General features: G+C 57.2%; 2 protein-coding genes across 6 annotated transcripts; both read right to left on the bottom strand.

Moving 5' to 3' along the window:
* Nucleotides 1-1,420: 1,420 nt before the first annotated feature.
* Nucleotides 1,421-7,977, bottom strand: LPAR2 (lysophosphatidic acid receptor 2). 4 transcript variants are annotated; one of them, XM_010972215.3, is made up of 4 exons: nt 7,907-7,977; nt 6,471-6,537; nt 3,056-3,797; nt 1,421-2,330 (listed from the first exon to the last, which is right to left on the bottom strand). In XM_010972215.3, the coding sequence occupies exons 2-4, from the start codon at nt 6,483-6,485 to the stop codon at nt 2,017-2,019; spliced, it is 1,071 nt and encodes a 356-aa protein (XP_010970517.1). In that variant the 5' UTR covers nt 6,486-6,537; nt 7,907-7,977; the 3' UTR covers nt 1,421-2,016. The 4 variants fall into 4 exon arrangements, with proteins under 4 accessions (XP_010970517.1, XP_074206433.1, XP_074206434.1 ...); XM_074350332.1 differs by lacking the exon at nt 7,907-7,977 and having other exon boundaries at nt 6,471-7,900; XM_074350333.1 differs by lacking the exons at nt 6,471-6,537; nt 7,907-7,977 and adding an exon at nt 4,889-5,420.
* GMIP (GEM interacting protein) lies at nt 5,558-15,188 on the bottom strand. Of its 2 annotated transcripts, XM_074350330.1 has the most exons (21): nt 15,029-15,186; nt 13,997-14,081; nt 13,477-13,552; nt 13,306-13,363; nt 12,877-13,002; nt 12,730-12,794; nt 12,513-12,620; nt 11,995-12,075; nt 11,748-11,918; nt 11,516-11,653; nt 10,985-11,172; nt 10,558-10,664; nt 10,406-10,483; nt 9,802-9,879; nt 9,576-9,730; nt 9,168-9,356; nt 8,920-9,057; nt 8,621-8,817; nt 7,907-8,294; nt 6,471-6,537; nt 5,558-6,358 (listed from the first exon to the last, which is right to left on the bottom strand). In XM_074350330.1, the coding sequence occupies exons 1-21, from the start codon at nt 15,045-15,047 to the stop codon at nt 5,988-5,990; spliced, it is 2,883 nt and encodes a 960-aa protein (XP_074206431.1). In that variant the 5' UTR covers nt 15,048-15,186; the 3' UTR covers nt 5,558-5,987. The 2 variants fall into 2 exon arrangements, with proteins under 2 accessions (XP_074206431.1, XP_074206432.1); XM_074350331.1 differs by lacking the exon at nt 9,802-9,879 and having other exon boundaries at nt 15,029-15,188.
* Nucleotides 15,189-15,372: the final 184 nt, after the last annotated feature.

Here is a 15,372-nt window from a genome sequence, read left to right as displayed (position 1 = left end):
GTGGGGAGGGAATTGAAAGCTTCAGGGATCATCTGAGACAAAAACTTGAAGTCACCTGGTTGAGAGGAGAGGCCTCTAAGAGAGGGAAAAACTGATGGGACAAGATCCCAAAGGAGACCAGAGGATTGTAGGTTAAAACCTGGATGATGCTGATGCAAGAACAGCCGGCTCAGAGCAGGTGAAACAGAGCTACATTTTGGTGACCACTGGGGTTTGCTACGCTATAGGAATTGGTTGGCTGCCTCCGTGCCCTAAGTGATACTTCTGTCCAACAGGCCTGGAGCTAGCTCCATGGAGACAAGGACTGTTTCTTTCTTGGGTGTGTGCCCATCCACATGTGGAAGGTGCTGCCTGGGTCATCACTTCTGGAGTCAGGTCCCAGGCCCTAGGAGCCATGCTGCCCACCTTGGACCCTGGAGATGCACCTTGCACCCCAGTTCATTCTTGCCTCCTCACAGAGTTGTTGTAGGGCAGAAGTTTTCCCAAAGGGAAACGCAGCCCCATTTAATGTAGAAAGACCTACAGGTTTTTGGTCCTTCAGCAACACATGCTTTAGTAGTTTATGAATTCAGTCTCTGATGGGAGGCCTAGGTTCAAATTCTGGCTAGGTATGGAAGCAGAGAATCCAGACCCTGGTTTACACTATGCTTCACAGAGTGCCTCTGTAGTATCTGAGAGGGGGCTCATCATGGGTCTGGTACATCTGAGGCCTCAGGGTAAAGTTGGGAAAGCCAGGCTGTACTTATGGCCAACTCTGGACTTTGTGGGAATCTGAAGTCCTTTCCCCAGGGGCCTCTTTAGTCCCTTGATGCATCTCTGTCTCCTTTTGAAGCTGTGGAACCACAGGCCAGAGCTCAACCTCTGAGCCACTGTCCTCACGGAAAAATAAGTATAATCCCTATGCCACGAGATGCAGGTGTTGCTTAAATAATGCACCTAAAGTACTCATCAGTGTGCCAGGCACATCAGAGGAGCTTGAGAAATGGCAATTCTCAAATCCTGCATCCTGCTCCATGGAGATCACTACCCCTAGCCCACAGGTGTGTATGTAGGTGATGGAGTGGGGGATAATGGGATGAACACACCTCTGTTAACATCCTGGACTCAAAGGGGCAGGCGGGAGAGAGAGGGCTCACAGGGGCCAGAGACCACTCTGGGCTCCAAAGGATGAAGACAGAGGCAGGTGGCAAGATGAAGGCAGGGGAACAGGTGGAGGAGACGGAGGCAAAAGGGAACAGACACAAGACTCCAACGAGAGAGATGGAGCAACAGCCATGTAGAGACCAAAGGGGAATGAGAATGGGGCCAGGAAGCCATGCTGAAGGATCCCAGCTCAGTTTGAGCCAAGGTGGACGATTCTGGGACATAGAGACAGACAGACTGTATTAAGTTGACAACAGAAAATGCTTTGGAGACCTCAGAGTGGAAAGAAAGGTTTATTCCTTATATCATGCCCTCCTTGTAGACCCCCCTCAGTTCTAATGGGGACAGACAAGAGCCCTGGAGGCTGCAAGGGGCCAAAAACCTTTCCCAGCTGATGCTCAGCACTCCTCAGTCTGTGCTCCTAAACAATCAGCCTCAGGCAGATGGAGCATCCATGGTCCGTCCTTGTTACCCTGTTGCACTGGACAGTGTGGCCTGAGAGAGACCTCATCTTTCCCACTCTTATCACTCACACCACCAGGGACAAGGAAGCAGTCCACAGGGTTTACCAGGGATGTGCAGTAAAAATAGAAAAATGTCTGTTAAAAAGCCCCACAACCTGAGATGATTGAAGAGGCAGATTCCTGCACCCCACCTAACTCTCTCCTGTGTGCTTAGATGACTTCAAACCCCCAAGCCCTGGGGCAGGCACAGTTATGTGCCCAGGTAGGGGTTGGCAGTGGTTCCATGCCATTCTGGGCTGAAAGTCTGCATTTAAGTCTGGCCTGCGGGTTGGGTAGAGCCAGGCACATCCACAAGTGGCCAGGGGTTTCGATCTGGCATTCATTGTACTCTGCTGATGTCCAAGGTTAGTTAAAGGGTGGAGTCCATCAGGGGATGGCCATTCTCGGAAAGCATGATGCGAGTGCTGGTGCCTGTCCGGGTGGAGGGTGTATAGTGAGCAGACTCGTGGGTGGATCGGCGGAGGCACAGACAGCAGAGGAGGCGGCGGAAGGTGCGGCGCATCTCAGCATCTCGGCATGAGTATACCACGGCGTTGACCAGTGAGTTGGCCTCAGCCAAGAGTAGGAAATACTTCTCCACAGCCAGGACATTGCAGGACTTGCAGCCCAGACCATCCAGAAGGAGCACCACCTGGCCCGGCGTCCAGCAGACCACAAACGCCCCTGCGGGATGGAGCCTGACGTGAGCAGGGCCAGCTGTTGCCACAGCTCAGAGCTGGAGGGGTCTCAGAGCTTGGGTTGACAGCTGTGCAGTTTGCAGGGAAGAGCTGCCTGTCTTGCTGCCTTTGTGGTGTGATGGGGCAGAAATGCTAAGAGGGGAAACTTTCTCTGATTTGTCTGCCAGAGGGACACCTTTCCTAAGTGGGTACATGGTGGACCAGACCCTGGAGATTTCTACATGGAGATTTGTTCTGTGGGGGAAAGGAGGCCACTGTGGGACCAGCCAATTACTCGGTTGGGGGAAAAGAATGATTGGGAAGAGTTGCTCTTTGTTTCTTGGGGGTGGTGTGTGTGCCTCTCTCACTCAGACCATTATACTTTCCACAGCCAGACTGAACTCAATACTCCTGGCTAAGAACTCTTAAGAGCTTCCCACGGAACTCAGAACAAAATCTGACTCCTATCTGTGCCCTTCGATGTCATGCTGAACTTCTCTCCTCGCAGACCAGCCATGTGGGCCTTCTCTTTGGAGGTGCTGGGCTGGTCCTGGGCTGGTCCTGTCTGGGGCTCTCAGCTTCTGGTCCCTCTGCCTGGTAGTCTTCCCTTGCCCAACATTCAGGTCTCTGCTCAGGTATCACTTCCTAGGAGAATATTCCCCACCCAAATCACCCCTCCCATCATGCTCTATCAGGTCTTGCAGGAGTTGGGGGGAAGCAGGTGCCACTCACCCAGGATGATGACAACAGTCTTGACCAGGCTGAGCGTGGTTTCACGGTAGCGGGGGTGGCAGCTGACATGCTCTGCCATGCGCTGAACCCGCCGTCTTACATAGAAGAAAATGCGGGTGTAGACGGCCACCATGAGCAGGAAGACGAGCAGGCTGGACAGGGCCCAAACGGCCAGGTAGGAGCGGCTGAGTAGGGGGGCCATGCGTGAGCAGCGGTCCAGGGCGCAGAGGCAGTGCCAGGAGTGGGCAGGCAGCAGCCCCAGGCCCAGTGCCGCCACCCACACGCCCACGATGAGCATGATGACCCGGCCTCGGGGCAGGCGGCTGTGCAGCTGCACGGCCATCACGCTGCGGTGCCGTTCCACGGCAATGGCCAGCAGCGTGGCTACGGATGCCGTTAGGCTTGTGTCCAACAGGCCCTGTCGCAAGAACCAGCCCTCCAGTGAGAGCCGGGCTGTGCGCGGGCCCGTGTGGAACATGAGGAAGAGGTAGGCTACACCAGCAAAGAGGTCAGCTGCGGCCAGGTTGCCGAGCAGGTAGTAAATGGGCTGGTGGAAGCGGCGGTTGGAGGCGATGGCTGCGATGATCAGCAGGTTAGTCAGTAGCACCAGCACGCTGACAGTCAGCCCCAGTGTCACCACAACCACATCCTTGGGCCGCCAGTGGGAGCTCAGCTCCTTGCCACTGTTGTTGTAGAAAAAGCCGATGGTCTCGTTGTAGTAGCACTGGCCCATGGTGACCATCTAAGGGCACAGAGGGAGAGGTAAGGCAGCCCTGTGTTCTTGTGGAAGGACACAGGAGGGAACAGCAGCCAGAGGGAAGGTTAAGACAGGAAGGACAAGGGTCTCAAACTCAGATGCCTCGGGGCAAAGTGGCAGTGGTGGGGAGCAGAGTGACCTAGAAAAGCGAGCTCCTTGAGTTGGGGGGTTGGGTAGGGCAGCTGTTACTTAATTACTAATGATTTTTATAAAGATGTCACCCAAATCAAACAGCTGGTTGGTTTTGTTTTTTTAAACTAAAGAAGCAAAATAAAACCCATCTGCCCATGCACCACCAATCTGTGCTGGGGGCGGCTAGAGCAGGACAAAGGGGTGTGAGCCGTGAAAATAGGTAAGGGAGGGTCAGTTTGGTTTTGGGGGTCAGTGCAGGGAGCAGAGCCACAGGGTGGGGCCACTGCTAGGACCGGGCAGGCGGTCGGTGCTGGGGCGTGGAGGTGACCCGGGCAATCAGATTGGTAGTGAGTCAGCCCCATCAGTCGGGCGGCGGTCTTTGGGCGTGAACGCTCCCGAAGCGGACGGGGAATTGGGCCGGCCTGGGTGGGACCGAGGACCCCGACGGCCTCTGGGACAAAAGGGGCGGTCAGGGAGGCGGCGGCTGGCCGGGTCTCCCGGAGCCCTCAGGCTGGGGGAGGAGCAGAACGGAGGAGAGGAGGGGGCGGTGCCCGGGCCCTGCGGACACGTGCCGCACCCTCCCCGGACCCCGCGCCCACTCTCCCCCGTCCGTGCCGGCCTCACCTGGGCCGTCCGTCACGCCGTAGACCGGGCGGCCTCGCGTGGGAGACCCATGACCAGGAGACCGCCGCGGGAAGAGGAGTGTCTGGGTGCGCCGGGCGCGAGAGGCCAAGAGAGTGCGGGAGGCGGGGTCCCGCGCCCCGCCCCCGCCACCTGGGGGAGCCCCGCCCCGTCCCCACCACCTGGGGGAGTCACGCTTCCGCCTCCTTGGCGAGGACAGGGTCGCCCGGAACCACAGCTCCCTCATTTCCTCCCTGCCTCGCTGCCCCTCGGTCGCCCCCTCCACTTCCGGCGGAGGACCCCCACCCCTCGTCCCCGCACACCTCACGCGCCCGCAGTTTTGGGCCTTCGCGGGGTTGAGTCACTTGCTGCCGGAGAATTCCCGCCGTGACCTCGCGCCGCCGGGGCCCACCTCCGGGTGGTCTCAGGGTCCGCGCCCCCGCCCCGGCCCCACCCCTCCCGCTTCCTCGTGTCCAATCCGTCGCCGAGTTCCAAGCCACGCCCTGATCCGACCCGGCTCCCACCGCCGAGACCCCAGCGCCGCCTCGGCTTCTTCGGCCCAGAGCTATCGCGCGCTGCGGCTTCCCTTGCTCCGTGGACCTTCTGGCGGCAGCTGACCGTCCGACCACACTCAAATTTCTCGAAATCCCGCCCCTGGCAGCTCTGTTCCCTGCTCGGCCCACGCCTGTGGCGGCCCTGGGCTCCCACGGCCCAGAGCACACAGCCCCATTGTCCCAGTTATCTGCACTTTGTTATATTTGTTTGATTATGCAGGACCGGATCAGGGACACGGAGCTCTGGGAGGGCGGCCCCGATGTGACTCAGCCAGGTGCCCAGGCACAGCCCCTACTGCTGGTAGGTTCTCGTGGGTGTTCTGGGATGAAAGAAAGGGGGTCTGTTTTTCCTGGTCGGTAAAATGGAGCGGAAGGATTTCACCGACCTCTCCTCTGTCACTCTTCCCTAGCACTCAGGGGTATAAAGGCACTCAAGGGTATAAAGGACTCAGTTTATTCAGAGGCCACCAGACCCCAGGCACCACCAGGATGTTAAGTCTGCGTTGCTCACACCCTCCAAGAGCTGGTCACTTGGGATCAGCTAAGGAGGCAGACAGAGATGGGGAGTGGCCACAACCAAAGAAGCAAAAAGCACCTCTGTCCCAGGGATTAGAGACTAGGGTGACCTCAAGGATCCTATGACATGTTTTGACCCTGAATGTTGACCCTGAATGACCTTTGAACCTGAGTTGCCCTGATGCTTGACATTGACTTATATCTGTTGGGGGGATCCCTGTACATTGCCCCAAAAAAGGGTTTTAGTCCTCCACTGGGTGGTGTAGTCTTTCCACATAGGAATGCTCCGGACACCGCAACACTGAACTCCTGGGGAGAAGTGAATCCATCTCCTCAGTCCTGGGCATCTTGGTCAGAGATGGTCCTCAGCTTCCTCAGTCTGAGGGTCTGGGCAGCAGGTGGCCTTGGGCACAGACTCGTACAGCTTGGAGAGTAGCCGGGCTGTCTCCTGGGTAATCTCAAAATGCTTGGGCAGTGGAGTGCGGCGCAGAGGGCTGCCCTCACGGGAGGTGGCAGCAGGGCCCGGTCCTCGCCACCGCAAGCTCCCTTGGGGCACTGATGTGACAGGGGTTTCCTCGCACAATTTGGATGCTACTAGGGCCAAGCTGGACAGCTGGTGGGTGACAGGCCGCATGCCCCCCCGGGGATACTTCACAGGCTGGCGGCTGAAGTGGCCACGGGATTGTGTCCCCAAGAATGAGTCCTCGGAGCCTTGGCTGGACGCTGTGAGATGGAGTGGCCAGTGCTGAGCACCCCTAAGTCCTCTGGATACTCCTCCCTTTCCCATTGTCATCACTCAGCCCTAGAACCCTGGGGCTACCCCCAAAACACTCACCTTCCCCTCCCTCATTTTTGGTGTCTTTGGCTATTTCCTCTCCCTGGTCATTCTGCAGGGTCGGAATCTGCAAGGAGAAACCCAAGAATGAGAAACCCAGCAATAAATTCCCAGTTCTTCCAGACTCTTGGACCTGCCAAAGTTACTTTGCAGTTCTGATATCTGGGGAGAAATGATGTCCTTAAGAGTGTATTGCTCGCCCCGCTGCGAAGAGCAGTGCCATTAATCTCAACTGTGGACTCTGTGAGGGCAGGAATGCCTTTGTTCAGCAGAAGACCAGCCCAGAAAGTGACAGCCATCTCTGCATTCAGAACAAGTAAACTATGGTCTCCATCCTTCTCTGCTTTCTGCAATTTTAGACTTGCTTTTTAGTTTATCTGTATATTTTTTAGTTTATCCTTTTGCTAAATGCTAATAGCACTTGGAATTCTTCCTACATGTCGTGAGCACTTTCTGAAGTATTCCAGTTCTCAGAGCCCTACACCTTGTTGGCAGCCCCCTTTCCCAGCTCTGGGGTGCTGTAGGAGAGATCCAAACTCTCAGGAATGCTGGGTGTAGCTGGATCTGAGGGACAGGAAGCCCCCCATAGGTGTCTCATCTGTAAGTGGTTTTTACTAACGGTATTTGCCTCTCATGACACTTACTGGGCAAGCACCCATGCCTTATAGGCATGCAGCCAGTGGTGGTTGGAACACCCCTCTTTAGCCTCCCTTCCTGCCACTGTCCTGTCACTCATTCATTACAGTGTGGGGCTGTGCCCTGAACACACTAGGCATGGTCCCATCTCAGGGACTTTGTATTGGCTGTTCCCTTTGCCTGGAACACCCTTCCCCTGATCTCCACCTGGCTTACTCCCCTCTCACATCCTTCCAGTCTTTGCTCAAACCTATCTTCTCCATGAGACCCACCCACAGCATCCTATTTACTACTACAAACTGCCCTCCATCTCTTACCTTGGTGCCTTCCATGTCTCTTACCTTATGTTACCTTTTCTTTTTTCCATGGTACTCATCACCTTGTAACATCCTGTATACCTGACTTTGTATCATATTTATTGTTTATTGTTGGTTTCCTTCCCACTAGAATGTGGGCACCAAGAGGATGGGGCCTTTGAATATTTTGCTCCCTGATGTATCTGTCATGCCTAGAACAATGCTTGGCATATAGTAGGTGTCCAAGGTGTTTAGTAAATATTCTGATGAAGGATTGAATGATACCCATGTTAGTATCTCTGCAACGTTGTACCCAGTTGTCACTCCATTATTTCCTATCACTCTGTTCCTCACCTTTCAGAATGAGCACAGGGTAAATAAGGAGAGGAAGGAGGGAATGGAATAGAAAATTTTAAAGGGAAAGGAAGGAAGGCAGACAGTAGAGTGAGAGGATTAAATGGCGAGAAGGGTCTCCCCATTTCTGTGGGCCCAGCGGGTTCTTACCTCTGGAGGCGTGACTTCAGGATGCTTCTCCAGGGCACTAAGGGGCATGGGGTCTGGGTTGGGGTCCCAGGTTAGGGATGGGGGCAGGGAGTCCTGGGCAAGTTGTGGGTGTGGCAGCTGGGGACTGGGTGGGAGGATCTCAGTGGGTGGGCTGGGGTCTTGGGGCGGGGGCTCAGTGGCCAGGAGGAGCTCATCAGTCCCAAAGATCTGCTCATGGTGCACAATGAGGAACTCGATGAGCTGGGCCTGGTGCCCGGAGTCCAGCAGGCAGGTGACAGGGCCGGCAGTGGCTTCTCCTGTACCGTCCGGCGGCCGCAGCAGTGTCGGCCCAAACACGATGCCCAGGTTGTTGGCTGACATCTTGTTCTTCTTAAACTGTGCAGCCACCCTGGGGACAGTGTGAGGAGAAGGGTCAGGGCAGAGTGCATGGTTATTAGTGATCAGGTAGGACCTACAAGCCAGGCTAGTGGCGACTTGCCCAAGTCATGAGTAAGTAGTCTCAGTCATTGTTGGCAACTAGCAGCCACATGCCTAGTGATGGGGATTGGACTCAGCACCCAAAGTCAGGAGTCATGTATTGAGTTTCAGAGCTCAGAAAACACATGCAAGTCAGAGGTCAGTGTCAGGCGTCAGTAGTTGCATGTCCAGGGAAGGGGGTCACAGATCCGTGACTTAGGTCAGAAGTCTCATGTCAAGGTCAAGGACAGTGCACACCTGAACAGATGGGCCACCAGGTGCCGCAGGGTGTTGTAGTTAGAGTCAGGCAGCTGCACCAAGAGGGTCTTCAGCGAGCAGATAACCTCAGGGCTGGGGCTGGGGGTCCCAGGGTCTTGCCCAGGGTCTGCATGCAGGGTCTTAGCCAGAGAGATGAAGGCGTCGTAGAGGTGGAAGGGGACCACAGGGTCAGTGAGCTGGGGGTGGAATGGCAGGGGGGACAAGGGTATGGGTGGGCTGCAGAGGGTCCTCAGCCTGAGCCCACCTGGCCCCTGACTCCTGAGCCGCTGAGCACCCACCTCCTGGAGGAATCGCTTGAGAACACTCGAGACATCGTGAGGCGAGTTCCCTGACAAGTCAACCAATTCTCGGCCGTTCTCAAAAGCCTGGCATAGCCGTTCCACGCGGACCCGGGATCCGCTGACCCGATAAATGCCCTGCAGGGCAGGAGTGGGAAATGGACATCTGGCTTGCATTCCAGCCATTGAGAGGGCTGGATCACTATTGGGGATGGTCAAAGGTCAAAGGTCAAGGGTCAAGGTGGCACCTGCACACCCAGGGCACGCTGTTCTATCTCGGCCGTGCACCTGCTGATCACAAAGGGCACCTCCTCCGGGAAGACCCTGGGCAGTTGCAGGAAGTTGACCCCAAAGAGGGGGGCCCTGGCTGGAAGCCGCTTATGTCCGCAGAAGATCAGTAGAGTCTCAAGGCAGCGCTTGTGGCAGGTCAGAAAGCACTGAGGGGAAGATCACAGGGATAGGGAGGTCATCAGGGGTCAGTGGGGGAAGAGAAGGTCATAGGGATCCACAGCAGGAACAGGGGGCTCATAAGAGATCATCAGATCAGGGCAGGTCCCAGGGGTGGGAAGGTCTTAGGGATTTCAGGTCAAGGAGGTGCCTGGATTCAGGTCACTGAGGGTCAGCAGAGGTCAACAGGTCATTGGCCCAGGCCGCACCTCCTCGCACTCGGTCCCGCTGACCATGAAAGCCTCACACTCTCGGCACTTGGCTGGGCCCCGCAGCCGGCGCAGCCGGTGGGTCTGGGCTGCGCAGGACAGTGTCCATTTCTTGAAGGGGGTGCCTGGCCCATTGTCCAGCCCATCTCCCAGATCTGCGGGAAGACAGGGTCAGCGGTGCCTAGTCCATCCCCACTCCCCACCCCTTCACTGCTTCCAGCCTCACCAGGGTCTCGCTCCTCAAAGTCATCAGAAGATTCGGTGCCTATGGATGCGGCTTTCACCAGCCGCCTCGTGCCAGAGCCTGGTCGGAGGGGCACAGAGCTTGAGGGTCACAGAGGCCATGGGGAGGCACCACGGCTAAAGAGACATTCCTGGTTTTTAGCCTTCCAAAACCACCCACAGATGCCTTAGGGAAAGGGTCAGAAGTCAGGAAGAGGGTCAGACAGGTCAGGGGTTAGGGGCTGGAGAATAGGTCAGCAACCTGAGGGGGGTGGTTCAGAAGTTGAATCAAGAGAATGGGTCAAGGGGAGGGTGTAGCTCGGTGGTAGAGCACATACCTAGCAAGCACAAGGTCCTGGGTTCAATCCCTAGTACCTCCATTAAAAATAAGTAAATGAATAAAAACCCAATTACCTGCCCCTCAAAAACCAAAAAATAAAAAAATAATAACAAAAAAAGAGAATGAATCAGAGGCTGAGAAAATAGGTCAGGGGTGTGGGGTAGATCAGATGTCAAAGTGTGGGCTTGGGACTGAGGGTCAGAGCCTAGCCAGGGGCTGAAGGATGGTCAGAGGTTGGGAGTGGGTCAGGGCTAGGTCCTGGCCCCACCTGGGCTGGAAGTGGGAGAGTCCAAGGGCTGAGACTCACTGCTACCACTCACGCTGTCCACATCGCTGCCCAGAGTTCCTAGAAGGGGACAGGTCAGTTAGATACGGCCCCCTGTCCCAGCACCACTCCAGCCTGCCCCTCACTGCACTCACCCTGCCAGCCTGTGCCAGTGTCCTCCCAAGGGCCTGGCTCAGCTGCACTCTCATCCAGCCGTGGAGGTGGGGGACCAGAGAGCTTTTTTTTTGTGTCCAGAGGGGAACTGAAAGGAGATGTTTGAGGGCTCTGATAACTAGGAAACTAGGCTGGAATGACATCATCCAAGCAACCCATCGTGGACCCAACTCCAAGCACTTGGGTCTGCCAAGCCTTTACACCCATTAGCATTGTGGTCCTCAGTGCAGTAACCCCAAATTTCCAACCGTCCCAAGACTGGGACAACGCTGCCCAAATAAAGAGTGCTTGGCATTAAATCCAAGTACTGAGCCTCAGGGTTCTCACTCTGAGATTCAGCCCCACAGTGCCAATAGCCTGGCACCGTGTCTCCGGGACTCCTACCTGACCCTGCTCCTGGGGACCCACCTGTACATGAACTCCTGGAAAGAGAAGGCGGGTGGCGGGGGAGGCGGGGAGGCGGGCTGCAGCACCCGCACAAACTCCTGGTATCGCTGGCCGGGTTCGAAGGGTGCGCAGCACTCCGCCAGGGCGGCGAAGGCACGGGGGCCACGCTCTGCCTGAGCCCCTCTCAGCCGGAACAATCCCAGGGTCACCTGTGGGGCGGAGACCGCGTGTGAGAGGGGCGGGGCCTGACCCTGACAGACACCAGCATGGTCCAGGCTTGGGGGCGGGGCCCGGCAGTGGGAGGAGGCTTGGGGACAACAGCACGTAGCTGGGATGGGGGTCTGGTCACAACCCAGGTGGGGCATCCTGGAGGGGGGCGGGGTGTGTAAAACCCCATGGGAGGGGGCGGAGTGGGAAGTGCAGTCAGGGTCTGGGGGCAGGAACTGTCTAGAGAGAGGGAGTTGGTCCTGGTGCCCTGGAGGCGGTTGAGGGGCACGGGGCGCCCAGCCCGGGTGAATGACTGTGGCGGCAGCCTTCGGGTTAGGATCTCACCCGCCTCAGCACTTCGTCGCCCTGCAGCACCAGCTTGCGCACGTGTGACACAATCCGCTGCTTGGCGGCCTCCAGGTCCTGCTGCCGAGCATTGGCCTCCCGGACGCAGGCCTGGTACAGCGCCTCGGCCTCCTGAGCCTGGAGAAACCGAGGCCCCGTGCGAGTGTAGGGGAGAGGGTGGGGCGGGGGGCGCCGAAGCACGGGGGCGCGGGGCAAGGGGCCGAATTCTCACCTTGGCCTGGGCCTCCTCTCGCGAGCGCCGCCGCCGCTCCTGCTGCTTGTTGGGTCCCGGCGAAGCCTGGGGGCCCGAGTCTTCAGGGGATACCTGAGAGCGTACTCGCAGGTCCTCGCTGCGCTGCATGTACTGGAGCTGGGCCCGCCGCAGGGCCTGCACCGCCTCGTTCTGAGGGCCAGGAGAGACGTGGTCATTGCTTCTTCCTCTCCTCCAACAGCCTGCCCCCCACCACCCTGGGCCTCACCATCCGCTTCTGCTCCTTCATCCACTGCTCCTTGAACTCCTTCCGCCACTTCTCAATCTCAGTCCGTTTGGCAGCCAGAGGCTGGCAGGGATGGGGAACAGGGATGCTGTCTCAGGTACACTCGGTCTTTCCATTCACTGAGGCTGCGTATCTTTCATTGTCTGGACATTTTTTCTGGTTCTGCACTCTCCCTCCCAGGTCTTCTCCCTCAGATCTGCTCACCCTCACCCCTGTGTCTCCACAAAGCCTCAATGGTCACTTCATCCTTTGTGCCTGGACTCAGATGCCAAGGCTCTCTTCCTGGGAACACTCAGCGCTTTGCCCCTTGGTCCTCAGATAAACAAAAGCACAGTTTTGCAATCGCACAGGAAGCCTAGTTTGAATCTCTGCTGGGTAACCTTGGGTAAGTTCCTCAGCATCCCTGGGTCTCAGCTTCCTCATCAGCAAAATGGTGCTGATGGTAACAGTGCATCCCGTGGGGGGTAGTGGATGGAATGATGCATGGAGGGTCCCCTTACCTGATAGTAATCTCTTTTCTGCTGGGCCACTGTCTCCAGGGCCAGGGCTCCCAGGCTGAGGTCATGCTCCAGAAACAGGGCGTAGATGTACTGCAGTGGCATGTGGCTCTGGTGTGGGAGGGGGAGGGTGATGGGTGTTGGAGGATGCTGAGGCTCTAGGAGGGTCTGGCTGGGGTTCTGGAGGGCCTGGGCCCTGGGGAGGTCTGCTCATGGCTACCTGCTGGTGGATTGTCATTTTGCCAGCCTCAGCGATCTTCATGATGCTTTTGGCAAACTCCAGCTCTGGAGGCAGATAGCAGGGGTCTGAATCAGGCAGGGTGTGGACACTGCCTGCAGCCTGGGACCTGGCAGAAGGGGCTCTCACCATGGCTGGCTCTCTTCTCAGTCCAGGACAGCAGCTCCTTGGCATAGCGGCTCCAGGTCTTGGCATAGTCCAGGGCTGCATCCACGCCACCCTTGGTCCGAATGAGCCGCAAGTCCAGTTCCTCCCCTGTGGCAGACAAATGGACCTCTGACCTTTGAACTCTCCCTTGGACGCCTTTCCTGAGTCCTCAGACTATACTGGTAGCCCCTGTTCTACACCCTATGGCTCCCCAAACACCTCTTTGCTTTCACATGTCCAGGCTGAAATTTTACACTGATTATCCACCCACACTGGGAGCTCCCTGAGGACAGGTGTTCAGATCTGCTGTGTGCACTGCTGTCCACAATTCATGGAACAAGTAGTTGGTGATTACTTGTTGAGGGAAGGACCCTTTTCTGCCCCTACTCCCCTGGCCTCAAATTCTCCTACCTGTAAGGGGTGCAGGACCCTCTGCGGAGGAGACACTCCAATGGCTGGTTTCACTGGTCTGAGAGGGAGGGAGACAGCACTCAGGAACAAGCGGAGCAGGAGCCCCACCTCCGTAAATCTCCTCCTTCCAGAGGCCTCCCTCCTCTCTGCCCCCTTGGTCTTGCCCCTCACCGAAGTGGCTGTGGGGGTCTTGTCAGGTTCTGGGTCTCCTGAAAGCACAGGGTCTCCAGCCAGCATCTCAAAGGTCCTGGGAGGTAACAGTGTCAGGATGCCACCCTCCACCCAGCCTGTCTCACCTAAGGATGCTGGGGACCCCCAGGGCAGTTTGGGGTTGGTCCTGAATATCACCTCTGTGACATTTAGTGTATCTGGGAGTCCTGAGGGATAAGGTTTTGGGGGAGGAAGTAGGTGATTTTTTTTAATGGGACTTGAGATAGAATTTGAAGGGTCCCAGGTAATTTTGGGGTTCATAAAGTGGGGTAAGGTTCTCAAATATTTTAAGGGGGACCACTTTGGTGATTTCTAGTGGATTTGAGGGGTTGAATTTTGGGATCGTCAGGTGTTCTGGAGGGCCCTATCTTAGACTTCTTGGGTTATTAGGTAAGTGGATCCAGAAATTGCAGGTCCTTAACAGCGTTAGGGATATGGGGGATCCCGGCAGAAAATGGGGGTGACCCAGGCTCAGACTCACACGTTCCCCAGTGAGATCTCGAGGTTGTCCAGGCTCCGGAAGATATCGCTGTACCTCTTTCTGCTCTCTGGAGCCGGGGGTAGCCCTTGGGGAGGGGAGTATCACACATGGGCCAATGGAAGCCTCCCTCCACCCACAGCAGCTTGGTTGGTTGTTTGGCGGGTGAGAGAGTGAGAGAGAGAGAGGGAGAGAGAGAAAGAGAATTCTGGCCCCTGGGGGGGGGGGGAGTGTGGGATGGGGTGGGTATCTGAGCTGGGACAGAGGGAGCTTGGGCTTGGGTGGCACCGACTCTGGGCAGGCAGATGAACTCAGGCACAACCCAACACAGAGACAGCTGCTCAGAGAAGCAGAGACACCACATATGCACGGGCCCAGAAGCAAAGTGACAAAACAGATGTCCCAGATACAGCCATACTGTCTCCGGGGAGAGAGCTGGCTTGACAATGGGACCACATGGACCTCGGGCTAGACAGATGGAAATGCACGTGGGACAAACCGGCATAAGGGCCTGCGGCAGAAACACACAGGCAGACTGAAACCAGGAGAGGCATGAAGACCAGATGACACAATGTGCACAGCAGAGACACAAAGACAGGAAGAAACAAACTCGGACCTTGCCACATTTCTGCCGCAGGCACCCCTTCTAGGGGGCCCAAATCAGCATTTCCCCCTCCCGGGGCAATGGAGGAGCCGGGTGGGGATCCTGCCGCGTTGCCCTCTCCATCAGCGGTCGTGACACCCTGCCCCCATCACAAATATCAGAAGCAGAAGCAGCCACTTCCCCTTCCTGGCCCCCCTCCCCCAGGCATCAGGGGTGAAAACTCCAAAGGGGAGAGGGTCAGGGACTGGTGTCCCCGGCCCCTCCTCAGGTTGGGGGGTCCCCACAGTGGAGGATCCCCGTGTCCTGGGAATTCAGGAACTCCTCTCCCAGCTTTTGAACGGAGAGGGGCAGGGAGGGGGTGCTCATTGATTTAGTAAGGAGGGTATTGTCGGAGGAGGCCCCTCTCGGATCCCATAACCCGGACGGCCTACCCGGCTCCGTTGTGTCCATGGCCCGGCCTGAGGATTGCTCGGCTGGGACGGGGACTGGGATGCGATCGCGCGGGCGCCGTTGGGGCCCAGCCCCGATTTCCTGCAGCCGCCGTCGCCGCCAGCCGAGTCCCACGTCGCCCCGCCCCACACCGTGGAGGGCCCGCCCCAGACAACGCCTTTGCCGGTCGGCCACACCCCCTAGCCCCGGAAGCGCGGACCGCGCCCCCTGTCCCAGACGCGGGGAATGCGGTTGGGCCAGGGCCTTCTGAGGCACTGGCCAAAATGATTCCATCCCAGTCAGGGTTCCCGTTACCGGCTCTCGGCAGGTTCCCAAAACCCCAGCA

Source organism: Camelus bactrianus, chromosome 22 (assembly GCF_048773025.1).
Source record: "Camelus bactrianus isolate YW-2024 breed Bactrian camel chromosome 22, ASM4877302v1, whole genome shotgun sequence".
In the NCBI taxonomy this organism is placed as follows: domain Eukaryota; kingdom Metazoa; phylum Chordata; class Mammalia; order Artiodactyla; family Camelidae; genus Camelus; species Camelus bactrianus.
Note: the sequence above shows the minus strand (reverse complement) of the source record. Positions and strands in the feature narration are given on the sequence as shown.